At 42.7% G+C, this 27,785-nt stretch overlaps 1 protein-coding gene and 2 long non-coding RNA genes across 8 annotated transcripts in view; 2 read left to right on the forward strand and 1 right to left on the reverse strand.

Annotated features, from left to right (window-relative positions):
• LOC121275666 (FH1/FH2 domain-containing protein 3-like) overlaps window positions 1-5,772 on the forward strand; it is a 592,370-nt gene extending 586,598 nt beyond the window's left edge. For all 6 annotated transcript variants that reach the window (XM_041183184.1, XM_041183185.1, XM_041183186.1 and 3 more), the window contains one exon: window positions 640-5,772. In XM_041183184.1, coding sequence (XP_041039118.1) covers window positions 640-722 — 83 coding nt within the window. In that variant the 3' untranslated portion in view covers window positions 723-5,772. The remainder of the gene's footprint in view (window positions 1-639) is intronic.
• An 11-nt stretch (window positions 5,773-5,783) lies between these two features.
• On the forward strand, window positions 5,784-10,838 carry LOC121275667. Its single transcript, XR_005942535.1, has 2 exons — window positions 5,784-6,587; window positions 9,540-10,838. It is a non-coding gene; the product is annotated as an uncharacterized LOC121275667 (long non-coding RNA).
• LOC121275669 lies at window positions 10,750-26,053 on the reverse strand. The gene is made up of 3 exons (XR_005942536.1): window positions 26,043-26,053; window positions 12,973-12,975; window positions 10,750-10,838 (listed from the first exon to the last, which is right to left on the reverse strand). It is a non-coding gene; the product is annotated as an uncharacterized LOC121275669 (long non-coding RNA).
• Between the last annotated feature and the right edge of the window lie 1,732 nt (window positions 26,054-27,785).

Genomic DNA, 27,785 nt, shown 5'->3' on the forward strand with positions numbered 1-27,785 from the left:
CACTGAGCACAGCAAAGGCCACAGACTCTGGCAATATCCCAGTTATAGTGCAGAAAACCTGTGTTGGGATTCTAGCCAAGCTGTTCCAGTACAACTGCAACATCGGCATCTATCCGACAATGTGGAAAATTTCCCAGGTATGCCCTGTCCACAGAAAAGCAGGACAAATCCAACCCAGCCAATTTCTGGACCAACAGCTACTCCCAATCATCAGCAGAGTGATGGAAGGAGTCTCAATGGTATTATTAAGTTGCATTTACCAATAGTCTGCTCATATGTTCTATGACACACAACAGTTCTTCACCAGTACGAATCTGTTGTTCAATAAGCTACAGGTACTGGCTCAGTGTTAATGAGGAGTGAGAAACTGGGAAGAGTATTTCATTTTCATTTTGTTGTCTTTTTTCATGTTGGTTTGTCTATATCCAGGTTGTTGGTTTGTAGATATGTAGTTTGCATTGTTCTCCTTTTGTCAGTCTAGTTCCTTACCTACATCAAATCTATAGAACTGCTCTGTAAACATGTGTGAGGGAGACCCTGCTTTGCGTTCTGTAAAATACAGTTTCTTCAGGCATTAGAAAAAGACATGTTACAATAAATGAGACCTCCTTAACATGTGTGAATTTCTCCCTTTTACAGTAAGAAGAACATTAAAGAGTGGCCTGACACCAGAAGAGGCCAAAGCACTGGGTTTACTCAGCACCTCCGAGATGCAGGTGTGAAGTGACTGAGCATGAACTGAGGCAGGAGACATCAGTAGCACGTGGACAAGGCACAGCTAGAAACATCCAACTGGCAACCATTTGCTGCTCCTGACATCCAGTCATCACCCAGCTCCATTCATCATATGACGCATATGAGAAACAAGAGCTAGCAAGAGATGTCGCATTTTGGCACTAAAGTTCTGACGGCTTTTTTTTTTAAATTTAAAATCAGGATTGTTCAGAAATATTTATACCTAGGTAAAAGTGTTGCTTTTTGTTTTCGTATCTAATTGAAGTGATTCGAAAAATTTACTGAGTAAGCTGTTGTACGAGATATGTTTACGTTGGCTTTACATGTGGCCTACTTATGTAGCAATAACATGCATCATATCAGTGTAAGCTCCAGGCCTTAAGGAGACAGTGTGCTGATGTTGACAGGCCAAGAACCTAGCTGTGTGTCAGGACCTTCATCTGACTGTTGTCTAGCCTACATCCAAAAAGGATTTAAGATATTCTTAACAGAAATCCTTCAATTCTGCAAGAGTATTACTTTTTGCAGGCTTCTTCACTGATGGCTATTGATTTTTTTTTCCTGCAGTATTACTGCCATTGATGTGCATTCAATATTTTTTAAAATATATTTTAAATATTATGGAATGCTATGAGAGTTGGGCCAGCAAAGGGTCTAAAACAGGTAACAGATATTGTCTTATTCACTCCATTTAAATACTAAAGGCTGAAGGAGGTGGTATCAGTAAAATACGAGATGAAATTTGCCTCTTTCTTAATAGCACTGTATTTTTTCCCAAAATTAGTATTGCAGTTAACATTTCCCTTGACTGACTTTGGTCAAAGAAGGTAAAGTAATTGTTTTTGGTAAGTGAAGTGATTGAATATGTATCTTGGTGGCACTCTGTTGGTTGGAGATCAGAGCTAGGAGCCTAGATCGCCCAATGTGCCTCACCTGTTGGGTGAAGATTTGCCCTGATTGCTCTTTATTGTGTAGAATATTCCAAGTGCATTCAGAAAGAATACATCTATGATGTTGCGACACGTAGCAACTGGAACAGTTCTTCCCAATCCTTGAGGTGACTATGGCTTGCACTTTCCAGTTGGTGCAATAGTACAGTAGTTAGTGTCATGTGTAGCCCACCACTCAATTCTTGCTAGAGGTTCATTGATCGCAGTAGAATGAAGGGTGAGGAATTTTGTGGGAAGAAGAGTGTTTTCAAAGGCTAATGATATTACAAATTCTCCAAAGGCACTGGTATTGTATAATACTAATCGTGTAACATACTTTATTAAATAACATGCATGTGTATTATATCTGTGTGGGGAAAATAGGTCATTGGACTGAAACAAAGACAATCAAGTTGAATCTTGAAATTCAGTAAGCAAATCTCAATTCCTCAGTACAGCATGGGTGATTGTTGCTTTATCTTACCCGGTTAATACAAGAAGTAGGTACTTGAAATTAAAAACCATCTTGTTTTGAGTCATTGGGTAGGTACTTGGGAGGATTGAGGCCCCTAGAGATGGGACAAGTATGGGTACTACCAGCTGAGTGAGTTGTGAGTAACAAGTGGTTTGCTTGAATCTGCTATTTGTGTGGATTCATTTCAAGTCTGTAAGGTGATTATTGTCCACAAGCTAAAGGAGAGCTGCAGTACATCACCGGAGTATGATGTGTTAAATGATATTATGAAAGCAGAAGATGGTTGGATGCATGGAAAAACCATGAGAGTAACATTTTAATATGGCAGTGGGGATATTCTTAACCGTAACAGCAACGTTATCAGTTAAGTTTGGACATTAAGGAATCCAAAGTCAAAACATATTGCGTTGTGATTGAATATGCTTTGAAGCTGCTTTTAACTGTTTTAAGCGGATGATAGTTTATAACAATTTCAAGTCAGTTCAGAATTTGGCCCACCAGTAATCTCTATATATTTGGGCTCAGCTTGTTTAGATGTGAGTTTATGATTAAATGAGCTGGATTTAATACAGCCTGTGGTGACAGTAATCATGGCAGCCATGCCCGATTAATCGTGGAAGAGACCCTGCCTCTGTCTCCTGGTGGCAGCAGTGCCTCTCCTGATTTAAGTCGGAGGGCGGAAGGGGCTGATGCGAGATTCTTGGCCACGTGCAGTGGGATGTCAGTTAGGCTCATTAATGAACCGACTGACACCCATTATCCCTGAGCTCACCACAATTCAGTGATGGCTCGGGAATCAAATGGGAGCCACACAGCTTTTCGACCCCTCCCGAAGGCAGCAAACCCTGTCGGATATTCTGTGCCCCTTTGAGGGATCAGCATCGAGGGGGGTGGGCCGCTGGAAACCATTCTCTCCCCCCCCCCCCACTCCGGCCCTCTTTCCCATGAGCCCCAACTCACGACCCCCAACTCACGACCCCCATGCTGTCCTCACACCTTTGGCCTGGGGTCCCTTGCTGACCCTGGGCCTCTGGTAGATGCATTGTTGGCAGCTGCCATGCTCCTGGTGGTGCTGGCGGCAGTGAGCAACCACCAGCCTCTGGCTGGAAACCCTTGTCGGGCAGTACATCTGGCCCTGGTGTCCTTAATCTCAAGGAAGGCCTGATGATGGCCACTTAGGTGCCTGAAGGGCACTTAATACTGCCGGGCCTCCTTCATGGAACTGATGGGAGTTCCCTGACAGTTCTCTGACCAGTGAGTGAGCCCTCATCTGGAAAATTAAATTCTGCCCAATGCCTCTGTAACTAGTGTTTATAAGATGATAACCACTATAAAATAATTATAGAAAGGCAAACAAGAATGACATACTTAATAAATTTCTATGCTTCAGAAAGCTCCTGTGAAAACGCTAGGGAAAAGGGATAGTTTTTTTTAAATAGATATAAAAAAAAATTAAAATCACAGTAAATATTATAAAGGGGTGTATCACCTGTATTAAAATCAGTAGCAGTAACACAGTAAAAGGATTCAGACAAGGTTCAATGAATACAAAGGCCAAGCAGTTTCTACGGCCACCTGAGCCTCACAATTCTGTTGCTGCTTTTTAGACGCCTTGTTCCAATGTAACTTTTATTCCTTAAACTTGGGACATTTCATAACGATTTAACTAGTGTGCATTGTGGACCCCAAGGAAAATTAATGAGCCCATGGGCCAAAGTGGCTGGTTCTAGAGTTTTATATTTTTTTATATACGCCATGAGCTGGTTCTGGCTATGATATTGTCTTACTAACTCAACAACGTTTCTTGCTTTTCAGTTTTTGTCCAACGGAGAAATCTTTATATCTCCACAGTGTTCCTTACTTGTGGTGTTTAGTGCTGATTAAACCACCCCTTGTTTCACTCTCGCTGAGGAAACAAGATTATTACTGCCCATGGGCTGAATTTTTCCCTCATTGGGGGCGGGCGCAGGCCCGACCCGAACAAGCATAAAATGGCGCCCGATATTTCGGTTGACAGGCGTGTGTGGGAGTCAGCAGGGCACCCGCTGGTGATTAAGCAGCCTATTAAGGCCCTTAATCGATTCTTTGATTGGAATTTTTTTGCTGCCCACCCAACCGTTCGGTTGGCAGGCGGGCGAAAAGGCCAAGCGGGATGAGGTTTCGACCAGCGATTAAGAAAAATAAAAACTTTTAACACTCCTATTTAACGTGTCCCTGCTCATGTGACAGAGTCACATGAGGGGACGTGTTTTCATTATTTCAAATATCCTTATTTTTATTATTGAAAAAATCTTCAACTCCCTGAGGCAGCTCTGTGCCTCAGGGAGCTTTTACTGTGCGCACACTTATGTGCTCCCCACCCTGGCAGCGCTGAGCGCTGCAGCGCACATTTCACGCTGGCTGGCCGTTCGTTGGCCAGATCATGGGCGGCGGTTGGCTTCCTGCCTGCCAGACAAGGGTAAAATTCTGCCCCATGACTCAATACAGCTTTGATGCAAATTATCAGATAATTCAATTTTTAGCACCAAAAAAAAAGCCTTTAATAAACGTATTGGTTTCAGGAGCGATGGAATAATCTGATGTTATGTAGCAAGGTTAAAAATCTGTGACCCGTGCAGGACTCTAAAGACAGAACCAATCCTTGTTATAAGGAAGTTAATATCAATGAATTGTTACTGGGATTGAGATGAAGAAAGACCCAGGATGAATATTTCCTTTTCAAAGTATTCCTCTCCTATCTGTTTTGGAAAAAAAAAACAAGTAACTTGATTGATCTCTTATTTGTGTTTAAATGATGGCAAAAAATCCTGGCTTAACAGAAACTGGTTATTCATTCCTTCTTTCCATCTAAAGCTGCTTAGTGATTATTAGCTATAGGGAATTGAAGGGAGCACTTGTTTCCTGGAGCTTCTCCTTTCATTTCAGTGCGATTTAGATGGGTTTGCAATCAGACAAATCTCTCTTAATGGCTGGGTGCATTTTCACATTTCGGGCTTGGTCAGTTGCAGGTTTGCTTCCAGGCTGGCACAAACTTCTGACCGATGGGGACAAATCAGGAAATGGTGATACTCCCACCAATTAATGTTACCAGTGGAGCGCTGAGGAAAAAAGAGATTGGAAATGTCATGTCACCTTGTAGCCAGAAAGAATGTGGACATTGACCAGGATTTTACAGTCGGTGTGCGGAGATGGGCCTGACCACGCTGGTGTGTAAAGTGACATGCGAAATTGCGTCCTGAAGTCATTGCGATGTTTCATTCGGGCTGTGTGCCCGCCGATAATTGGTAGGCCTATTAAGGCCATTAAACGAAGCAATTAATTTCAAGTTTACGCTGCCCGTCCAACCTTAAGGTTGGTGGGCAAGTGAAAAGGCCAAGCAGCCTTTATGTTTTTTTTAAGGAAACCTCATCCGCGAGCGGGATGAGTTTTCCTAAAGCATTTACGAATTAAATGAAAAGATTTCCTGAGAAATAAAAACCTGTCCCATCTCACGTGACACAGTCACACCAGGGGACATGTTCTATTAAATATTTATGACGTTCATTTATTTTTTTTCAAAAGCGCTTCAAGGCTTGGAGGCACGGAGCTGCCTCAGGGAGAGCGCTGGACCCGACTCTTGCCCTCCCACACCCCCTCCCCACCGCCCGCACAGGTAGCGCTGAGTGCTGCCGCTTGCATATTCCTCTGGGCGGGCCTTAATTGGCCCGCCCGTGTAAAATGGTGGTGCGGTGCTGATTGTGGGTGGCGATCAGCTTTGCGACTGCTCCCGCCGATCCAGCCCAACACAGGAAAAATTCTGCCCATTATTTCAATACATGTAGGAGACAGATTAGTATATATCCAACAGTTCCAAAATAGCAGAATATGTTGAATAGTGCAGTCTAAGGAATCAGCTTCGATTTTGGTTAGTAAAATTGTTGACCAAACATCAAATAATCTCAAATCAGCATCTAGTTCTGGGATGTTTTAAATCAAATGTGTAAATGAAGCACAGGGTTATAGCAGTGACTTAATCCGTGGATAAAAAGCCTACTTGGCATTACTACCATGTGAAGCCTGAAGTATTATCTGATACATTTTCTGCAAATACCTTTGACACAAAACTTGAACTTCCTGCCTGTCAGCTTCATGCCTCATTTATTGCAATTTTAAAAATTCTGGCAGTTAGCTTCTGTTGCAAAATATATTGGGAAGGATTTTTAGGATTGCAGAGTTTCCCCTCCCACCAGACACTGTCTGCCCCGCAGCAATTTCACGCTCCAATGAGTGTTTATTAGCTGCATGTAGGACTTCTGCCCCTCACCCGGGAGGAAGTTCCACCCTGGAGAGCTGCTGGCCAATCTGATTGGCTGACAGCTCTCCAGTCCCTGCAGTGCCAGAAGCTGCAGTGGTCAGGCCTGGGACTGCATGCAGTCCCCAGATCCTCAGTCCCGGAATTCCAGGAAGAGGTAAATTTTGGGGGTCTCAGGGCAGGGAGGGTAGGGAAAGCCTGGGAGGATGGACAGTGGGGGATTGGGGTGTTTGGGAGAGGCCGGGGGCAGGGGTGGCGAGGGAGGAGGGCAGTCCTGCGGTTACTGGGCCTTAAAACGTGGGGGAGGGGGAGGTGCCCAAAGTTAAAAGGGGGCTGCTAATGGAGGCGCATCTCCCCTTCACACCCGAGGCTTGAGCCCGATTATTTTCAGGCTTCCGCCATATCTCAGAACTCCGCCCGCCAGTCAAAAAATTTAGGCTGGATGTGAAACAGCCCTGATGTGGTCAATAATTGACCACTTAAAGGCCTCAATTGGCGCAAGAGTGGGCAGGCCATCTAAGGCCTTCCCCGCCCCAGCGTAAAATAGCAGAGAGGACGAGGTGGGGCTGGAACCCAGCAGGCAGTCCATCTGAGGAATTTTATGCTCACCCCCCCACCTACAAACCTGTCGACACGGGAGCATTAAATTCAGGCCATAGTGTTTTAGACATAATTTGACCAGCTTTATAAGGAATAAGTCGACGTGTGTGAGTAAAAAAACACTGTGACCTATATGGATGCACAGTTGTTAATCCATTTTGAAGGAGGAATATGAGAAAGACAGTTCTTTCCAAAGTAGCAAAGGATTATAGGCCGCAGCATATAATGGAACATGTCCCTAAAGTGAATGTTTGGCTGTTACAAGAGGAAGCACAAACCCAAAACCAACAAAAGGAATTTTGCACTTTAATAGCTCATCACCTATTCCTTGGTTATTCCACTCCTGTATGTTTCTCAATTGCACCTTTTTAAAAATATTACGATCACACCATCCTGCAGCATAGTGAGTTGACAACGTAGAATCATAGAATGGTTACAGCACAGAAGGAGGCCACTTGGTCAGTCATGTTCATGCCGGATCTCTGCGAGAGCTACTTAGCTAGTCCCAGTCCCCCACCTTTTCCCCGTAGCCCTGAAAATCAGTTTTCTCCAGATAATTATTCAATTCCCTTTGAAAGCCATGATTGAATCTACCTCCACCACACTCTCAGCTGGTGCATTCCAGATCCTAGTCACTGGCTGGGTAAAAATGCTTTTCTCATGTAACCTTTGGTCCTTTTGGTCATTCACTTTGAATCAGTGTCCATTGGTTCTTGACGCTTTAGCCAATGGGAACAGTTTCTCCCTATTGACTCTGTCCAGACCCTTCATGATTTTGAAAACCCCTATTAAGTCTACTCTCAACCTTCTCTTCTCAGGAGAGCAACCCCATCTTATCCAATCTATCTACATAACTGAATTCCCTCATCCCTGGAACCGTCTTCATAAGTCTTTTCTGTACCCTCTCTAAAGCCTTCACACCAAAATTGGACGCAAAACTCCACTTGAGGCCGAATGTCATCACAGCTCCTTTGCTTTTGTACTCAGTGTCTCTATTTATAAAGCTCAGTGTCCTGTATACCTTATTAATCACTTTCTCAGCCTGCCCTGGCACCTTCAATGATTTGTGATTTGCTGCTATTGCATCCCCTTTACCTGTAAATTTAACTTGTGTCTCTTTGTTCTTCCTACCAAAATGTATCATTTCACACTTCCCTGCATTAAATGTCATCTGCCACAAACATAAGTAGTTTAAAATTAAGAATAACAGACATCTGGTATTGGAGATGTGAAACAACACATGGGACAGGAAATTTTAACCCCAAAAGCGGGTGGATTTGGTTCTGGCGGGAGATTTAAAAAGCTAAAAAATCTGAAGCAGGAACCCAATCCACTTTGAACATAACCACGTGGTTTTAACAGAGGTGGACAAGGGTTGGGTGATCAAACAACTCACAGAAGTCTTGTTGGTCATTTAAATATAAAAAGACAGCCTGCCTCCATTTTAATGGGTAACACTCTTTTTTGACTCATCTCAGCCTCAGGAATTTTGGTTGGTGAAAGGAGATGAGACAGGCTGCCTCCAGCCTTTACAGCACTGCTTGTGGGCCAGGAGGAAAAGTGTTTCCTTGCGGACCAGCAGACTACCCAATAAATCTAACCCAACCCACCCACTGTGATTGAAACAAGACCCCATGCAACCACCAACCCGACCCTACAATTTCTCCCCCAGACCCCTCCACCCCACTCCCTCTTAGACCAACTACTCTCAGTACAGCTCAACTATAGCCTTGCTCCACAGGCTGTCCTACCCAACATGCACCCAGCTCGTCAATCAGGCAGCTGTAGATCAGAAACCTACAGGAAAAAATTAAAAAGACTGCAGGGCATTCAGGAGACAGGTTTCTCAACCTGAAAACTACTTTCCTTCCTTCTCCCAACACCGCCCCCCACCCCCATCCTGTCCCCATGACCACCACCTTTGTCTCTCAACTAACATCCAACGTATGGTATTAGAAGTGCTAAACTAGAGGAAAATTCTGATCTGCTCTAACAGAATACTCTAAATGTCATTCCTTTTTTCATTAACTATTGAGAATATTCCACAAGTCTATTGTAATAATGTCTGCAAAGTGTTGGATCTAATTTCCTTTATACTTCATTTTTCAGTCTGAATATTACAAATTGAAAAGTAAAGTTTGTTACTTATCCTACGAATATTTTTGTTAGTATTTAGGTGAGTCTGAAATACAAAAACAAAGAAGACATTATTTTTGTTTAGTTTTATTATGGGAAAGGCTGGTGTATTCTTGGAGCAACATGTACTTTATCACTGATAGTTTTGTGCTGCTTGATTAAAAAGCAAATGCTGTAGGACACTATCATTGTATAGACAACAGTTTCTCTTCTGTTTTTTTTCCTTTTGGCTTCTGATCTTGGTGATTTGTTTTTATTTAAGGACTGCAGAATGAAACTAGTGCACATTATAATAATGCCTTTTTCAGATTATCCAACTTTTGCAAAATGCTCATTCTGGTATTTGTGCTTGAATAACAAAAGCCAATTTTAGTTTTTCAGAAGTCACCATGATGTTTGGCTTTCTCAACAAAGTCCTATATTGTGATCACCAGTCTATTTTATCTGGTTACAGCTCAATACAGGGTAAGCATCATCGATTTCCTTCAGTAGTTCAAGAGATTTCATTTTTGTCTCGGCCTGCAACAATAGCGACTGTCTCTCTAGCTTACCTGTACTGCATAAGGTGGCTGCATCACACTGGCAACTTGAACATTGGATTCTTGAAAGTTACTTACTGTGTACTGAAGCTTCCTGGAGCATATGGAGAAAGCTAAATTTATTTGCTTTTCTAAAAAAACAAAATGGAAAGCAAACACATTCTTTGAAAATGAAACTTTTTCATATGTAACCCTTTTCAACCTGAAGCCAGGCTTCCTCATAGACTCTGCACTTTCACTGATACAGTAGAGCTGAATATCAGACCATGTAGTTTACCCAGTCCTTGTGAAGGGCTGCCAATACACGGTTTGCAGCCTTATGGTTCCCTGGATAACCATGCGCAAAGCTTTAACACTGTAGCAAAGTCACAGAAATTAGTCATCTTCACTTCCGATGAAAGGAGAGAGGTTTTAAAAAAAAAAACACGTTCACCAATTTTCATTTAATTTGAAGTTGTCTTCACAAATATTAACATCTTTTTATTTTGGTAACTGGGAATTGTAAAGATAATAAACCGTTTTTAAAAAAAAAAAGACTTGTAAAGTAGAAAGGACAAGTTTCTAAGAACAATAAAAAAGGGCAATGCTGTACAGTTGTGTAAATGTCGCTATTCATAAATGTTTTTTTGTGTAGCATAGTGTAAAATAAATCAGACACGCTGAATGCAGTGTTAATCTGTGAATTGTAATTTAAAAAAAGCCATGCATGGTCAATTATTTACTTCACAAATTGCTCATTATAGATAAGGGAGTTTGTTATATGTTACTTTTATGTGTGTCTGAAACTGCATTTGTTGTGTATTTTTATTTCAAGAACTTGAAACTACTGTTGTTGAACTATTCACTCCACAGCCAACATATATACAGCCTTAGGAAGCCTTGTTGCTGCATTAATTAATACTAGTGGGAAGGAAAGTCCGCCTACTCTGTCCATCTTTCCGTCTGCCTGCCCTACTCCCTGCTCTACTAGTTTTGCAACATTCACCAAGATACTTCCAGTGCCATTCAGAGTAAACCTGTGAAACTGGCCACAGAGCCCTGTATTTTAATTCTCACCACAACTCTAGCAGTTCAATAGCTTGCAGCAACAGTACTGTGTACAAACATATTGCAATAAAGCTTTACTAAGCACACTTTGCCAGTCTCATTTATATTGTGTTTTGTCAAGCTCAATAAATGAAAGGTGCAGGTGCAAGTGCAATCCTGTAGCATTGGATTTTCCAAGACCAGCTGGTTGATTTCAAATCACTGTCCACATTCTGGGGATTACCATTGACCAGCAACTGAACTGGACCAGCCATATAAATCCTGTGTCCACGAGAGCAGGTCAGAGGCTGGGAATTCTGCAGAGAGTAACTCACCTCCTGACTCTCCAAAGCCTGCCTGCCATTTACAAGACACTTGTTAGGAGTGTGATGGAATACTCCCCACTTGCCTGGATGAATGCAGCTCCAACGACACTCAAGAAGCTTGACACCACCCAGGACAAAGTAGCCCACTGGATTGGCATCCCATCCACCACTTAACAGTGGTAGCACTGAGTACCATCTACAAGATGCACTGTAGCAACTCACCATGGCACCTTCAACAGCACCTTCCAAACCCCTGACCTCCATCATGTAGAAAGACAAGGGCAGCAGGTGCCTGGGAACACCACCACCTGCAAATTCCCCTCCAAGTCAACACCATCCTGACTTGGAACTATGTCACCATTTTTTCACTGTCTTTGAGTCAAAATCCGGGAACTCCCTTCCTAACTGCACTGTGGGTGTACCTACTATATGTACCACAGTCGTTCAAGAAGACAGCTCACCACCACCTTCTCAAGGGCATTTAGGGATGGGCAATAATGCTGGCCCAGCCAGCAATGCCCACATCCCATGTAAGAATAAGAAAAAAAATCAAATATAGTTACTTTTTCCTACCTAAAGTGCTAATTCCACAATCCTGCACGCCCAACAACTCTCATGTAGAGTACTGGTTAAGAGTGTTTTGGCTTCAATATTGTAGCTCAACCTCTGACCAGCATCCCCGGTGTGTGTAGCTTACTGGATGAGTATGGAATTAATCCCTTTTAAGTGTCAGTCATTGTTTATTATTTTGATCAACTTTCCTGAATGATTTGATTTGCATGTGTCAAAGAATATATCTGAAAGCATTTATCTCCCTTGTAATCTTGGCTTACAATTTGCAAAGATGTCTCAGTTCCAGATGTTGTTTACAGACTTGGTCCAAATAAGGACAAAAGAGCTGAATTCCAGAACTGAGGTGAGGGTGACTGCCCCTTATATCAAATCAGCATTTGACCAAGCATGGCCTCAATTGTCATCAAAGAGCCCTATTGATCTTAGTAAAAATAGGAGCCAATGGGAATTGGGGTGGTGGTGGGGGGAGGGAGTAGCAGTGGTGTGGTCTAATTCTCCACTGGTTGGAGTCATACTTAGAATTAAAGAAGATAGTTGTGGTCATTGGAGGCCAATCATCTCAACCACAGGGTATTGCTGCGGGAGTTCCCAGGGTCAACCATCTTCAGCTGATTCATCAATGACCTCTGCACCATCATAAGGTCAAAAGCGAGGATATTTGGTGATTGCACAATGTTCAGTTACATTTCACAATTCCCCATAATGAAGCAGTTCGATTTGAAACTCCTCAGAAAATGAAGCCCACGTGCAGATGCAGCAAAACCTGGACAACATTCAATTTGGCCTGTAAGTGGCAAATAGCATTTGGGTCACACAATTTCCAGGCACTGACCATCTCCCACAAGACAGAATCTAACCACCTACCATTGATGTTCAGCCATTACCACCGCCAAATCCCCTACCATCACGTTGCAGTGGGGGCTCACTGAACTTTAACTGGACCAGCCACATAAGTACTGTGGCCACAAGAGCAAATCAGAGGCTGGGTAACCGGTGGCGAATGTCTCACCACCTGACTTTCCAAAGCCTGTCCACCATCTACAAGGCACAAGTCAGGAGTGTGATGGAATACTCTCCGCCTGCCTGGGTGAGCGAAGCTCCAACAGCACTCAAGAAGCTCAACACCATCCAAGACAAAGCAGCCTGATTGATTGGCACCAACACCACCCATCCCCCGACCCTGACCATCACCTTAAATATTCAATCCCTCCATCACCACGGCAACGTGGGCTGCACAGTGTACCATATGCAAGTGGAATGGGAGAACGTGTGATGGAAGAAATTGAATGCAGAAAAGAGTGAAGTTGTACATTTTGGTAGGAAGAATGAGGAGAGACAATACAAACTAAATGTGGTGCCGGAGCTGAGAAACCTAGAGGTGAATGTCCATTGACACTGGACTCTAAATTGAAGAATTGTTACTGCGCAGGAGTCTATTTAGCCATCGTGCCTGTGCCAGCTGTCCAAGTGAGCAACTCACCTAGTTCCATATCGCTGCCTTCTCCCCGTGACTTTGCAGTTCTTGTTTTTTAGATAACCATCTAATTCTCTTTTGAATGCTTCAGTTGAACTTGCCTCCTCCACACACCTGAGCAGTGCATTCCAAATCCTAACCAATCGCTTCATAAAAAGGTGTCTCTTCATTCCACTCTTGCTTCTTTTTAATTTGTGCCCTTTCATTCTCAATCCTTTCACGAGTGGTAACAGTTTCTCCCCATCTACTCTGTCCAGAGCCCTTGTGATCAAATCTCCTCTCAAACTTCCTTTTCTCTGAGGAAATCAGTTTTAACTCCCAATCTATCTTCCTAATTGAAGCTCCTCATTCCGGGAACCATTCATGTGAATCTTTTCTGCACCCTGCCTAATGCCATCAAATCTTTCCTAAAGTGCAGCGCTCAGGATTGGATGCAATACTCTAGCTGAAGCTTATACAAATTCAACATAACCTCCTTGATCATGTACTCTATGTCCCTGTTAAAAAATCCAAGATACCGTGTGCTCTCAACCTGTCCCACTAGCTTCAATGATTTATGCACATATTCGCCCATGTCCCTGTGCTCCTGCACTCCATTTAGAGCTGTGCCCTTTAGATTGTCTCTCCCTGTTCTTCCTACCAAAATGAATCACTTCACATTTCACTGCATTGAACTTCATCTGCCACTTGTCCGCCCATTCCACCAACTTGTCTATGCCCCTCTGAAGTTCTACACTATCCCATCTCAGTTCACATTACTTCCAAATTTTGTATCATCCGCAAACTCTGAAATTGTGTCCTGGACACCAAGGTCTAGGTCATTAATATATATCAGGAAAAGCAAGGCTCCCAACACTGACCCCTGGGGAGCTCCACTGCAAACCTTCGTTCAGCATGAAAAACATCCATTAACCACTACACTCGGTTTCCTATGGCTCCACCAATTCCATATCCATGTTGCTATGGTCCTTTTTATTCCATAAGGTATAATTTTACTCAAACATCTGTTGTATGGCACTGTATCAAACACCTTTTGAAAATCCAAGTACGTCACGTCAATAGCATTGCCCTCGTCAACCCTCTCTGTTACCTCTTCGAAAAACTCCAGCAAGTTAGTTGAACACCATTTTTCCTTAGGAAATCCATGCTGGCTTTCCTTAATTAACCCACATTTGTCCATGTGACTATTAATTTTATCCCAAGCCATTGTTTCTAGAAGCTTCCCCACCACAAATGTTAACTTGACTGGCCTGTAGTTGCTGGATTTATCTTTACACCCTTTTTTGAACAAGGGTGTTACGTTTGCAATTCTTCAGTCCTCCAAGGAAGTTTGAAAAATTATGGCTGGTGCCTCGGCAATTTTCACTCTCACTTCCCTCAGTATGTTTGGATGTATCTCATCTGGTTCCAGTGTCCTATCAATTTTAATTACAGATAAACCATCCAATACCACCTTCTTTTCAATTTTAAACCCATCTGGTGCCTGAATTACCTCATCTTTTACCATGGCCTGAGTAGTATCTTTTTCCTTCATAAAGTGATTGATTCAGTACCTCAGCTATGCCCTCTACCTCCATGTGTAAATCCCCATTTTGGTCCCTAATCAGTCCTACTTCTCTTTTTACCACCCTTTTACCATTTATATGCTTTTTTATGCTAGGTGCCAGTCTCCTTTCATACTCCCTCTTTGCTTTCCTTATTTATTTCTTCACCTTTCCTTTGAACCTTCTATATTCAGTTTGATTTGCAGTTGCATTTTCTACCTGATACCTGTCATGAGCACATTTTTTCTTCTTCATCTTAATTTCTATCTGCTGTCATCCAGGGAGCTCTTAATTTGTTTATCCTACCTTTCCCTTTTGAGGGAATGTACCTTGACTGTGCCCGAATCATCTCTCCTTTGAAGGGAGTCCATTGTTCAGCTATCGCTCTTCCTGCCAACCTTTGACTCCAATTTATTACCCCCACTAAACCTATTGAAATTGGCTTTCCCTCAGTTAACTTTTTTTACCCTGCACTGTTCTTTGTCTTAGTCAGCCTAAAATGTATGATACAATGATCACTCATTCATTTTTCCAGAGCCGCTTCATCCAATTCAGGGTTGCCGGGAGTTGGAGCCTATCCCAACAGGGCACTAGGCGAGATGCACCTAGGATGGGACTGGCCAGTCCATCATAGGGCACACACACGGGGGACAATTTGCCATAGCCAATCCACCTAACCAGCATGTCTTTGGACAGTGGAAATAAACTAGAGCACCTGGCAGAAACCCACATAGACACAGGGAGAACATGCAAACTCCACACAGACAGACACCCAAGGTCAGGATCGAACCTGGGTCCCTGGAGCTGTGAGACAGCAGTGCTGACCACTGTACCACAATGATCACTGCCCTTGAAACCCCTCCTACTGACACTTGAAATGAGATGGGCTAAGTAGATCCAAGAACCAGGTCTAGCAGTACCTCCTTCCTCATTGGACTGGCAACATAACTGCTGAAGAAAATTTTCCTGAACACATACTAGGAACTCTTGTCCCTTTCTGCTCTTTACTACTACCCCAGTCTATATTTCGATAACTTAAGCCCCCCATAAGTACACTATAATTTTTGCATCTCTCTGTAATTTCTTTGCAAATTTGTTCCTCCACTAGTTGGTGGCCTATAGACTATACCAAGCAATGTAATTACACCTTTTTTGTTCCTGAGCTCCAGCCAGTAGATTCTGTCCTTCAACCCTTTGGAAAATCATCTTTCTCCAGCACTGCAAAGCTCTTCTTTATCAATATTGCCACCCCTCCCCATTTTCTTCCTTCCCTACCTTTCCTGAATACCCTGTATCCAGGAATATTTAACACCTTGTCCTGCCTTTTTTTGAGCCAGGTCTCTGTTATAGCCATGACATCCTATTTTCCACATGTCAACTGTGCCTGTAACTCTTCAATATTATTTACCACACTCCATGCATTCACAAACATGTACAGTAACCCTGATTTAAACTCTTACTTTCTCCTTTACTCTGACCCCACCTAATAACTTCCTATTCCCTACTCGAGTGCTGTCTACCTCCCCCAGTATTCTGTGCCCATTGGTATTCTTCCTTAATATTATATCCTGGTTTCCACACCCCTGCCAAGTTAGGTCAAACCCCCTTCAACAGCATTAGCAAAATGTCCCGCAAGGAACTCAGTCCCGACTCTGTTCAGGTGCAATCCATCTGGCTTGTGTAGGTCCCATCTCCCCCAGAGCCGGTCCCAATGTTCCAAGAATCTAAAGCCCACCCTCCTGCACTATCTTTCCAGCCATGTTTTTGTCTGTCTTATCCTCCTCTTTCTGTATTCACTTGCGCGTGGCACTGAAAGTTATCCCAAGATTACTACTTTTGAAATCTTGCTTGCTAATTTTCTACCCAGCTCCTTAAATTCAGGCTGCAGGACTAGATCCCTCTGTCTATATATGTCATTGGTACTGATGTGGACCACAATTCCTGGCTGTTCATCCTCCAACCCCAGGGTGTTCTGCAGCTACTCAGTAACATCCTTGACCCTGGCACCAATTAGGCAACACACCATCCTGGATTCAGATCTGAGGCCACAGAAATGTCCATCTATTCCCCTGGCTATTAAACCACCTATCACTATTGCTCTTCCAGACTTCCTTGTACCCACTCTCCCTCCCCTGTACAGCTGAGCCACTTGTGGTGCCATGGACCTGGCTCTAGCTGCACTCCTCAAATGAACCATCACAGTAATCAGTATTCAGAACTTAATACTGGTTGGAGAGTGGGATGCACTCAGGGGGCTCCCACCCTATCTGCCTGTTTCTTTTTGATTGCCTGGTCACCCCTTCCCTCTCTCCCTGCATACTCTTAAGCTGCAGGGTGATTACATCTATAAACATGCCATCCACATAACTCTCAGCTTTATGGATGCTCCACAGTGATGCCATCTGCTGCTCAAGTTCCAAAACCAAGAGCTCAAGCTGCTGCAACTGATGACATTTCCTGCACAAATGCTTATCCAGGACATGGAGACACTCTGGAGTCCCCACATCGGGCAATCTTGAGGTTGAAACAGCAATGCCATTTATCTAGTTATCAACTGATAACTGTGTTACTGTGATTAAACCTTACTACTGGTAATAAACCTTACCAATATTAATAGAGCTTTACCAATAATAGTAAAACTTACTACTATTAATAAACCTTAGTAATATTGATAAACCCTACCAATACTTCCTACACCTATTAGTGGTAATAAATCTTACTTAAGAATAAAAGATAAGAATCACCACCTTTTACTAACAGTTAATATTTTAAAATTTTTTAAACTCCCATTTGTTCAGTCCCTAAGCAGCAATACTCACCAGCCAATTACTTTACTTCTCTCCTGTGATGTCGCTGTGCACTTTTTCTCAAACTTGGGGTGCTCCTGGATTTCTCTCTGCCGCTGCTGGCTGTGTATCCCCCATAGGCCTGCTCCACTCTCTGCTTCTCCTGGCTGTGTATCTCCCATAAGCCTGCTTCACTCTTTGCTTCTCCTGGCTGTGTATTCCTTGCAGGTCTGCTCCAGTCTCTGCCTCTCTGAAGGTAACTGCTGTAGGTTTCGCTCCTTGGGCTGTATTTATGTGCTCCTGGCCATGTATCCTCCACAGGTCCACTCCTCTCTCTGCCTCTCTCTGAAGGTAAATAAAGCCATTGGGTACAAAAGCAAAGAAGTTGTGGTGACCCTTTTACATAGTTCTGGTTCAGCCTCATCTAGAGTAGTGTATCCAATTCTGGGTAAGACACTTTAGAAAGGATGTGAAAGTGTTTAGAGAAGGTGCAGAAAAGATTTACAAGGTGGTTCCAAGGGTGAGGAACTTCAGTTATGTGGATAAATTAGAGAAGCTGTGGTTATTATCCTTAAAGAGAAAGGATGAGAGAAGATCTGATAGAAAAGATCAAGATCATCAAGGGTCTAGGCAGAATAGATTGATTGAAACTGTTCCCACTGGTGGAAGGATTGAGAACTGGACTGCACTGACTTAAGGCAATTGTCGAAAGAATGAACAACAGTGTGAGAAAAATCGTTTTTACACATTACACGTGGCCTTCAAAATCATTGGATGAGCACCTAAAAAAAATCTTTTGCGGGGCTACGAAAGAGTGTGGGAGTGAGACTAGCGGAGTTGCCCCTGCAGAAAGCCAAACGTCACAGTGCAAATGGCCTGCTTTGCTATAATAATCCTATGAATCTATGATTTTAATTAAATTATATTGTCTCTCTGATCAGCTCATTGGTACAGGTGCTCAGTCGCTCTATCCCTAATGATGGATTCAAGTAGCCCCCCCCCAGAGCTGATGCTAAACTGACTAATGGGGCTTGAGGGTAATATATTAGCTTGGATTGAGGATTGCTTAAAGGATAAAAAATAGAAAGTAGGAATAAAGGGTCATTTTCATTTTACAAGGTTATAACTGCTGTAAGGATCAGTGCTTGAGCCTCAGCTATTTACAGTCTATATCAATAGCTATACTCTCGGTCCCCTCATCTGAGTTTGCTGAAGATATAAAGCTAGGGGGAAAGGAGAATGCAAAGAGTCTGAAAATTAGTAAGTAGGCAAGAAAATGGCAGATGGAATATAATGGGGGAAATGTGAAATTATCCATTTCGGTAGAAAGAATAGAAAAGCTAAATATTTTTGTTTTTAATATGAGAGACTAGTAAATGATGGTATGCTGAGAGATTTAAATGTCCTTTTACACAAATCACAGCAAGTTAACACTTGGGTACAGCAAGCGATTAGGGTGGCAAGTGGTATGTTGACCATTGTTGTAAGGGGGTTGGAATTTAAGAGTAAGCGAGTCTTACAGCAAATATATAGTGTTTTGGCGAGACCACACCTGGAGTACTCTGTACAGTTTCAATCTCTTTATCGAAGGAAGAATATATTTGCCTTGGAGGGGTGCAACAAAAGCTCATTAGATTTCTTCCTGAGATGAGAGGATTGGACTATGAGACAAGATCAAATAGAATGTGCATATATCCACTGGAGTTTAGACCAATAAGGAAGGCACCATTAGGAGGGTTAACAGCTGAAGATGCTGAGAGACACTCTCCCTTGCTGGAGGACCAGGAATTGTCATTTTAGTATAAGAGGTCAGCCATTTAGTGCTAGGATGGGGAAAAACTACCTCAATTAAAGGAATTCTCTACCCCAGAAGGCCGTGGATGCTCCATTGTTGGTTATATAAATTGTTGGACACAAAGGGAATCAAGGGTTATGGAAAATAGGATGGGAACATGAGGTTGAGGCTGAAGATCAGCCATGGTTACTGAATGGTGCTTTAGGCTGGAGAAGACCATGGGCTAGTCCTGCTCCTATTTCTTATGTGCTTTAAATAAGGTAACAATTTTCCAGTCTGACAGCACAATTCCTGAATGAAGCAATTTTAAAGATTATAACTCAGGCTTCTGCAATTTCCTATTTTTTTTTAAATTGCCTGGGGTGGAAACCATCAGGCCCTGACAATTTAAGTTGTTTTATTTTCTACATTATGATTGTATACCTAATATTGAACACAATTAGTTAATTCCCTTGATTTATTTTAGTTTCCTTTTTATCATGATCCTCTTCAGCTATTGTGGAAATGGATACAAAGTACTTGTTTAATAAATCGTTAAAATACAGGTTTAAAGTAATTGGCAAAGGAAGAAATGGTGACATGAGGTAAAGCCTTTTCACGCAGCGAATGGTTAGAATCTGGAATTCACTGTCTGACAGTGAGATGGAGGCCGGATCAATCGAGGCATGTAAAAGGCAATTGGATTATTATGTGAAAGAAAGAATGTGCAGGGCTTGGGGGAGAAATCAGGGGAGTGACACTAGGTAAAGGAGTTCTACAGAGAGCCGGTGCAGATACAACTGGCTGACCGGTGGCCTCCTGTGCTGTAGTAATCTGTGATCTGCCGATGCCTTGTTATCTATTACAGTATTACCTGATCCTGTTTTTAATGGGTCAATTCTGTTTTAAAGCCATTCTCTTGTTCTGAATAAACATTCATGCATTATCAACCTTTATATTACTTGCAGGCTTTCTTTTTGTATTCCCATTTTGCAGCTCTCAGTATTTTCTTTGTCTCCCCCTTTATTAGCTCTCTCAGCCTGCTGAATTAATACTTTTCTTGGCATTTGCGTATATCACTTCTTTTAGTTTTTTTTAACTGTCTTATGTGCTGAAGCGGTTGCTTCACTGTGTGCACTCGCATGTAAAGGTGGAATCTTTGCTCTTCAGGGATATGTATTATTGTGTTTTTTGCTTCTATGAATAACTCCCACTGGTTTTCCACAGGTTTACCAATAACTTAAGTTTCATTCTTTCAAATTTGACCTTGAAATTAAAACTTTGGTTTTTCTCCTTCTCAAACTTAATGTCAAATTTAATGTTCAGCATGGGGCTCAAATTTAATCTCAACAGTCCTGCTTTATTTATATAATCTATATTATTAAATCCTATGCTATTATCTGAACTTGGATTTTTTTAATCTCAATTTGCACACCTACAGTTACTCTCAACCTAAAGATGAGAGGAAGAAGGGATATCAGTTTACCATTATTTCCTCTCCCTCATTAATTGATTAAAAAATCCTTTATATGGTCCTATTTATCATTGGTCTCGGCCTGTTTCAGGCACAACCCACTCCAGGGCTACAGTTTCCTCTCCCAAGTCTGGTGCCATTGTCCTATGAAATGTCATTCCACTTTTCCACATCAGTTCTTCAACTACTCCTTCACTTTTCTGATCTGTTTAGCCCTCTACTCGGTGATAATCCTGGAATTACTATCCTTGAGGCCCTGCCTTTCAATGCCGTTTCTAGATTCTGACACTCTATTTAGAGGACCCCCTCCCTATTCTTTCCTATGTAGTTCATCCCATCTGGACATGACAATTGGAACTTCCCCACCCTGCTCCAGTCGTTTTGAGATATCCTTTAGCCTGGCACCAGGTCAACAACAAATCTTTCGAGATTTTCCACTGGGTCTACAGAGGGTGCTATCTATGCCTCTATAACTATAGCATTTCTATTCTGCTCTTCACCCTGCCTTGAACTGCCTCCATAGTGCTTGGTCAGCACTCAGGCTTTCTTTCCCACAGCTTTGTACATTGTATCCACTGAGCAAGACCAGACTTCGCAATTCTTCTCCCCCTGCCTCAACAAAGTGCATTCATGTAGCACCTTTAACATTGTAAAACGTTCCAAGGTGCTTCACAGGACTGTTAAAATTAGACCGAGCTACGTGAGGAGATTTTGGGACAAATGCCCAAATGCTTGGTCAAAAAGGAGGAAAGAGAGCTGAAGAGGCAGAGAGGTTTAGGCAGACAATGCCAGGAGTTTTAGGCCAAGCCAGCTGAGGGTGGAGCGACCAATAGCAGAGCGATTAAAATTAGAGATGCACTAGAGCCCAGAATTGCAGGAGCACAGAATTCTCAGTGTTGTCAGGCTGGAGAAGGTTACAAAGATAGGAAGGGGCAAGGCCATGGAGGAACTTAAAAACTAAGATAAGGCTGTCACCATTGGAATAATCAAGTCAAGAGGTTGCAAAGGCATGGATGAGGGCTTCAGCAACAGATGCACAAAAGAAGGGATGAAGCTGGGTATCATTACAGTCGCCAGGTATGGTGATGGGTCAGGTATGTAGTCAGAAGCTCATCTTGAGCTCAAATATGACACCAAGATTGCAAACAGTCTGGTTATGATTCTGGCAGTGTCCTGGGAGATGGATGGAATTGCTGGCTAGACAAGAGATTTTGTAATATGGCTTTGATGATGTCTTTGTTATTCCCAATAATTAGTTGGAGGAAATTTCTGCTCATCCAGTACTGGGCATGGAATTTTCTGTACCAGCCATGGACAGGATGAGGATGCGAGCTCCAGAGGATATGACCCTCATGGAGATGTGAGGGTGTATGTGAGAGTTAATGGTGTTGTCCCTTGAGCTGTGAGATCCCTGTGGATGTGTGATGTGTTTGTGAGTGTGTGTGTTGAGAATGATGAGGTGGTTGACTTACCCTGGCAGAATGGATGAGACCATTCATCCTTTTTTGGCACTGGGTGGCTGTCCTCTTTTGCAGGGCATTGGGGCTGACCACCACTGCCACCACCTCCCATGCTAGATTGGTAATGCCGCTGCCCCTCCTGCGGCCGAAGTGGAGGTAGAGGATATCACGGTGGGCCTCCACGGCATCCAAAAGGTGCTCGAGGGATGCGTCACTAAACCAGGCAGGCTGTAGTTGTTTTACCTTTTGGGGCCATCCTGCCTTCTGTGCAGCAGTCCTGGGCTGGGAGCACTAAGGGGTTTACTTTAAATATGGTGCCCGGCGTGATGAAGCAGCAAGAGATGGCATGGCATGTGAATGAAAGCCTGCCTGCCATGAAAATGGAGTGTTTCCTAATGCAGCAGGTTTGGGGCAATGTGGCATGAGCACCTGCCTTTGCAGCTGGTGGGTAAAATGTCATTTTCCCCGTCCGCTACTGCACTTAGTGCAAATCGGGGACGATTCCGCCCTGGATATCAGACGGACGAGCAGCAAGACAAAGTGGGTCAAGAGAAGAGGTAGTGAGACAGAGCTGGGTGTCATCAGTGGGCATTTGGAATCCAACATGTTTTTGCATGATTTTCCCAAAGGACAGCACATAGGTGAGAAATAGGAGAGGGTCAACAATAATCTATCTATCTAACTGGAGCAAGAGAATCACCTGAAAATGGTTTCCTTCCTCCTCCAGCACCTTTACCTCTGGAGCCCCAGAAGGATCTATCATTGTTCAAGGCCACTATCCTAACTGAGTCTTTGAGTTCATCTCAGTGCAAGAATGGCCATTTTCAGGCAATTTTTCGGGATTCAGAACAAAGAAACCAGGAGTTGGGATTTATCACCATAACTCTGCATCAAGAAATGGCCACCTAAACTTTGCCTCAAGAACAGCACCTCCATTTTACTATTTGAATAAGCTCATACTGCCGCGTGTCAAATGCAGGTGGTTGGCGTGGCTAAGTTCTCATCATGGTTTCTTCCAATTCGCACGCTTTATCCAACAACAGGAAAAAAGCGCTGGTGGTTGAGTTGCAGTGGGGTTTTCTGGAGTTGGATAATATTGACCATTATTGAAGAACTTGCTGCAAATTTGTGGAACTTGCTGGAACAGTGACATTTGTTTCTTGCAGTGGCGAGTTCTCACGCTATTTATAGTTGAGAATTGGACAAATTGATTATTTGTAAGTAAGGATATTGTTTGTTCTTCCTCTTTTTGTCTCTTCCTATGTTATATGGTATGATGAGAATGTGGAAAAGGCTAGATTGGAGAAATGGAGAGAAGGCATTCTTCCTTCCTCTCGGACCCCCGAAAAAGACTCTTGGAGAGCGGCCACTGGTTGTTAGACCACATCAACATGAGCACTGCTTTAAATTACATTACAACTGAATCCTCTCAGGCAGCTTTAGGTGATCTTTGCTGTAAGAGTTAGCAGATCACTATGGTATGAAGGTCACTATTCAGGCAAGTTACTCAGTCTATTAGCTTTGCAATGGAATAGATAAAACAAAGAAGGCCCGCTTCCTGCAAGGACTCCATCCCATTCTCTCAGTTCCTTCACCTCCATCACATGTGTTCTGATGATGCCAGGTTCCAAAACAATGCTTCTGACATGTCTTCCTTCTTCCTTAACTGAGGTTTCCCACCCACAGTGATTGATAGGATCCTCAACCATATCCAACCCATCTCCCGCACCTCTGCCCTCACACATTCCTCTCCCTCCCAGAACCAAGATAGGGTCCCCCTTGTCCTCACTTTTCACCCCACCAGCTGCCGCATTCAAAGGATCATCCTCGGCCATTTCCGCCAACTCCAGCATGATGTCACAACCAAACACATCTTCCCTTCACCTCACCCCCGGTCGGCATTCTGTAGGGACCGCTTCACTTGCCCTTCCCTCAGTTTGATCCACTGCATTCGCTGCTCCCAATGCAGTCTCCTCTACACTGGAGAGACCAAACGCAGACTGGGTGACCGCTTTGTGGAACACCTTCGATCTGATCCCAAGCATGACCAAGACCTTCCTGTCGCTTGCCATTTCAACACACCACCCTGCTCTCATGCCCACATGTCCGTCCCTGGCCTGCTGCAATGTTCCAGTGAAGCTCAACGCAAACTGGAGGAACAGCACCTTATCTTCCGATTAGGCGCTTTACAGCCTTCCGGACTTAATATTGAGTTCAACAACTTCAGACCAGGAACTCTCTCCTCCATCCCCACCCCCGTTTTTTCCTGTATTCATTTTTTTATTTTTATTTATATTTATTTAATTAAATTTTTCCTGCTTACTTTTACTATTATTATTTTTAAAATTTACTTCCATTTCTATTCATTGTTTTATCCCCAGCATTTAGCCTTTTCGATCTTTTTTCCAGCACTGTCCCCTCTCCCCACCCTACACCCACTAGGACCATCCATCACTTTCCAGAGTGCTTACCCTGGTCCTGCCGTTATCACATTCTGCTTTCCACTCTTAATGTCACAATTAGCACCTCCCTTAGCCAGTACCACCACTATTAACAACCCTTTGACCTTTTGTTTATGACACCTTTTGCAATCTCTCCTTTGTTTCCACCTATCGCTGGCCTCCTACCCAGCTTCACCTATTCCAACCCCCCTTATACAGTATATATTTCACCACATTTTTACTTCCCTTTAGCTCTGAAGAAGAGTCATACAGACTTGAAACATTAACTCTGTCTTTCTCTCCACAGATGCTGTCAGGACTGCTGAGATTTTCCAGCATTTTTTGTTCTTGTTGCAGATTTCCAGCATCCCCAATATTTTACCTTTATATTAAATAAGGCATGCTGTCCATTTTGTTTTAACTAACAAGGTTCCCATAGACACAGCAGGCAATTAACTGACATGTAGGTGGCCTTGAAAACCACCCATTACAATCCTATGTATTGCATTAACATGCAGCTAGTATATGGTGTCAATGATTCTACATATTCATGCCAACTACCCAGGAAATGGTCTTGAAGATTTTATCATGTGACCATCCATTATATCAGCTCAAAGAGTGATAAACAATATCTAAAGGAGAAGGGACAACATGGAGTGAGTGACCCATCAGCCTGCTGTCGTAGAAAGGAGATAACAACATAGTGCCAATTGTTTTCACTAAACCTTAAAATAGCAGTTAAGACATTCGTAGTTTCTGTTTTCTCCATCCCAAGTTCCTCTTTAAAACTTGCATTTCAAAAACAGCTGAAGCTTCCCTTATGAATATAGAAAATCTATAACTTCACATTGATCAGTTCAGCCTCTCAGTTACATATGTGCACTGAGGGCTATATGGTCAAAATTTTCTCTGACCTGTTCAAAATGAATCCTACAATTCTAAACACTCCAAACTACAATGGCATCTTACCACTACATCTACCCGCTTGTGCTTGCTAGCGTGCCTACACAAGTTGCTATTCTTCCACAAGGTGCTCACTGAATGTTACAGCTTGAGGGGTAAAGGGTTGTGACGGTTTCTGTGGGCGGTTCCAAGACATTGGCCTCAGTGAAGCTGCAGTCCGAGAGGCTTGCTGCCAACAGTGTTTCTCGTGAAATATCAAGGGGTTCTGTTAGGAAATAGAGACAGTTTAGGTAAGTTTATATTTGTATTTGAGAGTGTTAGGAATGAGTTCTAGCCTTAAAGCTTACGTTTGATTAGTATTTCTGTATTTGTGTGTTAAGAAAAGGTTAAGTTGAGTTTTAGTTTCACTTTATAAGAACTTGCATTTCTAATTAATTTTATGACTCCTAAAGAGAAGTTAAGCAAACAAGAGTAGAGAAAACTGTGTTATTGCCTTGCAGCAGGAAGCCCAGAGAAGCAGGCTCCACCTCTCTCCCACCCCTTCCTTCCCGCACACACACACACAAAAACTAAAGAAATAGCAGTTTTGAGTGCAGTTTGAAGACAGCTGCCAGGCAAAAGCAACCTAGAAGGGACAGATATCCAGTCCCAAGCTAAAGTTGGTTGAAAGTAGCTGCCAAAGAGAGAGAGAGTGGAGCAAATGGAACAGATAGCAAGTCCCAAGCTAAATAAGAAAGTGCCCAAATCCTGGGGACTGAAACAGAAAAAAGTCCCAAAAAGTGCTTCTAGTCAAAGGAAGGACAGGAACTTGGAAAATGTCCTGTTAAGTGAAATTAAGAGTGAGGAGCGGAGAAAGGCTTCAAGCTTAAAGAGGTAAAGGCTTGGGAAAAGCTAGAATGTCCAAAGAGACAACTGAAAGTTTGTAACTCTTTGCTGTGGACATGTGAAGCAATGGTGTACTGTTGACAGCTGAGTCAGTGAGAGAGAGTGCATGGAGGAAAGCTTGGATGCACATGGTGACTCAAGGGAGAGGAACATCGGAAGGGGAGTTCAAAGCCCTAGAGGTGAACCCTTGCAGAAGGCATCTGAGAGAAAGCATCAGTTTGGGAGAAGATTCCACGGCAAGTTCTTGGAGAGCGGGGATGGAAACCCTTGTGTGAAAGACAGTGTGACAAGCGTCTAATGGGAGTGGAGGGAAGATCCATAGCATCTGGTTGAGGTGGCATCTGTCACTTGGTTTCGAATGTGGTGTGTCTGACCGCAGGTCACCTATTGATTTACATGGACTGTGTACTTACTGTGAACATAAGAGGATAAGATAATGTTTGTAATTTGTGTAATCCTTACAAATCTGTATATATCTGTGAAGGTATAATTGTAGATGAAGGAGTATTGTAATATAGTTAATCTTTTCCTGTTAAATAAATTTTATTCTTTTGTTAAAAGGCTGACTCCTGTGACTCTATTCAGTAGCTACTCTCCACGTAAAACAAAAAATAAAAGTTAGGATCTATCAAGCCGGTTCCTGGTATCAGGCTTTTCCAGTGATAGCATCAGCTGGGATCTTAATAGTTCCAACCCACAGCTAAAGCTCCCGTATGTGACGAGGCCTGGAGGTAAGTCTCCTGTTTGTCACCCTCATGTGAGGAAGCAATGTCAGTTAATGTTTCTTGAAATATACTGCTTCTGGACACAGCATAGATATATAATAGACTGAATAGTTTCTACTAAATCTTCAAGCCCTCTGAAATCAGCACGTTGATCCTAAATCCTTCATCCTATATCCTCAATATGATTGTGTGCTAAAATCTATAAAAAGTAGAGATGTTGTATTTCACGTGGTTCTCCTGATCTTCTGGTGGAGAATCCCTGCAGAAATTCTAAGTGTCATTCATTCTGCCTTGAGAGAAGGATTGCCCTTAGTTACTAGAGCTTAAACTACATTGCTCTTTCAGTTAACCATGTTTTTTGAATTATTATGATTCATTCTGTTGAACTATGCTATAAGGTATGTGCCAATAACTATTTTCACTAAAATTGGCTCCTGGATAAGATTCTGAGACCATTTGCTAATAGCCTTTCATGAAAAGAAACATTTATCAGAATGAATGATTGCAAACCTAGATTAGGACTTCTTCCATTGAAATAACTCCAGCAAACTGTTGCATCAAACACAAGCCTTGATATGAAGCAATTGAATTGTTCACTGGAAAATATTAGAAGTTGCCACAAACACATTAAATTTCCATTAAAGCCTCTGTACTGCCAGGAATCTTTTATTCTGTCCTGGGAAGCAACG

The sequence above is a fragment of the Carcharodon carcharias genome, chromosome 3, assembly GCF_017639515.1.
Source record: "Carcharodon carcharias isolate sCarCar2 chromosome 3, sCarCar2.pri, whole genome shotgun sequence".
In the NCBI taxonomy this organism is placed as follows: domain Eukaryota; kingdom Metazoa; phylum Chordata; class Chondrichthyes; order Lamniformes; family Lamnidae; genus Carcharodon; species Carcharodon carcharias.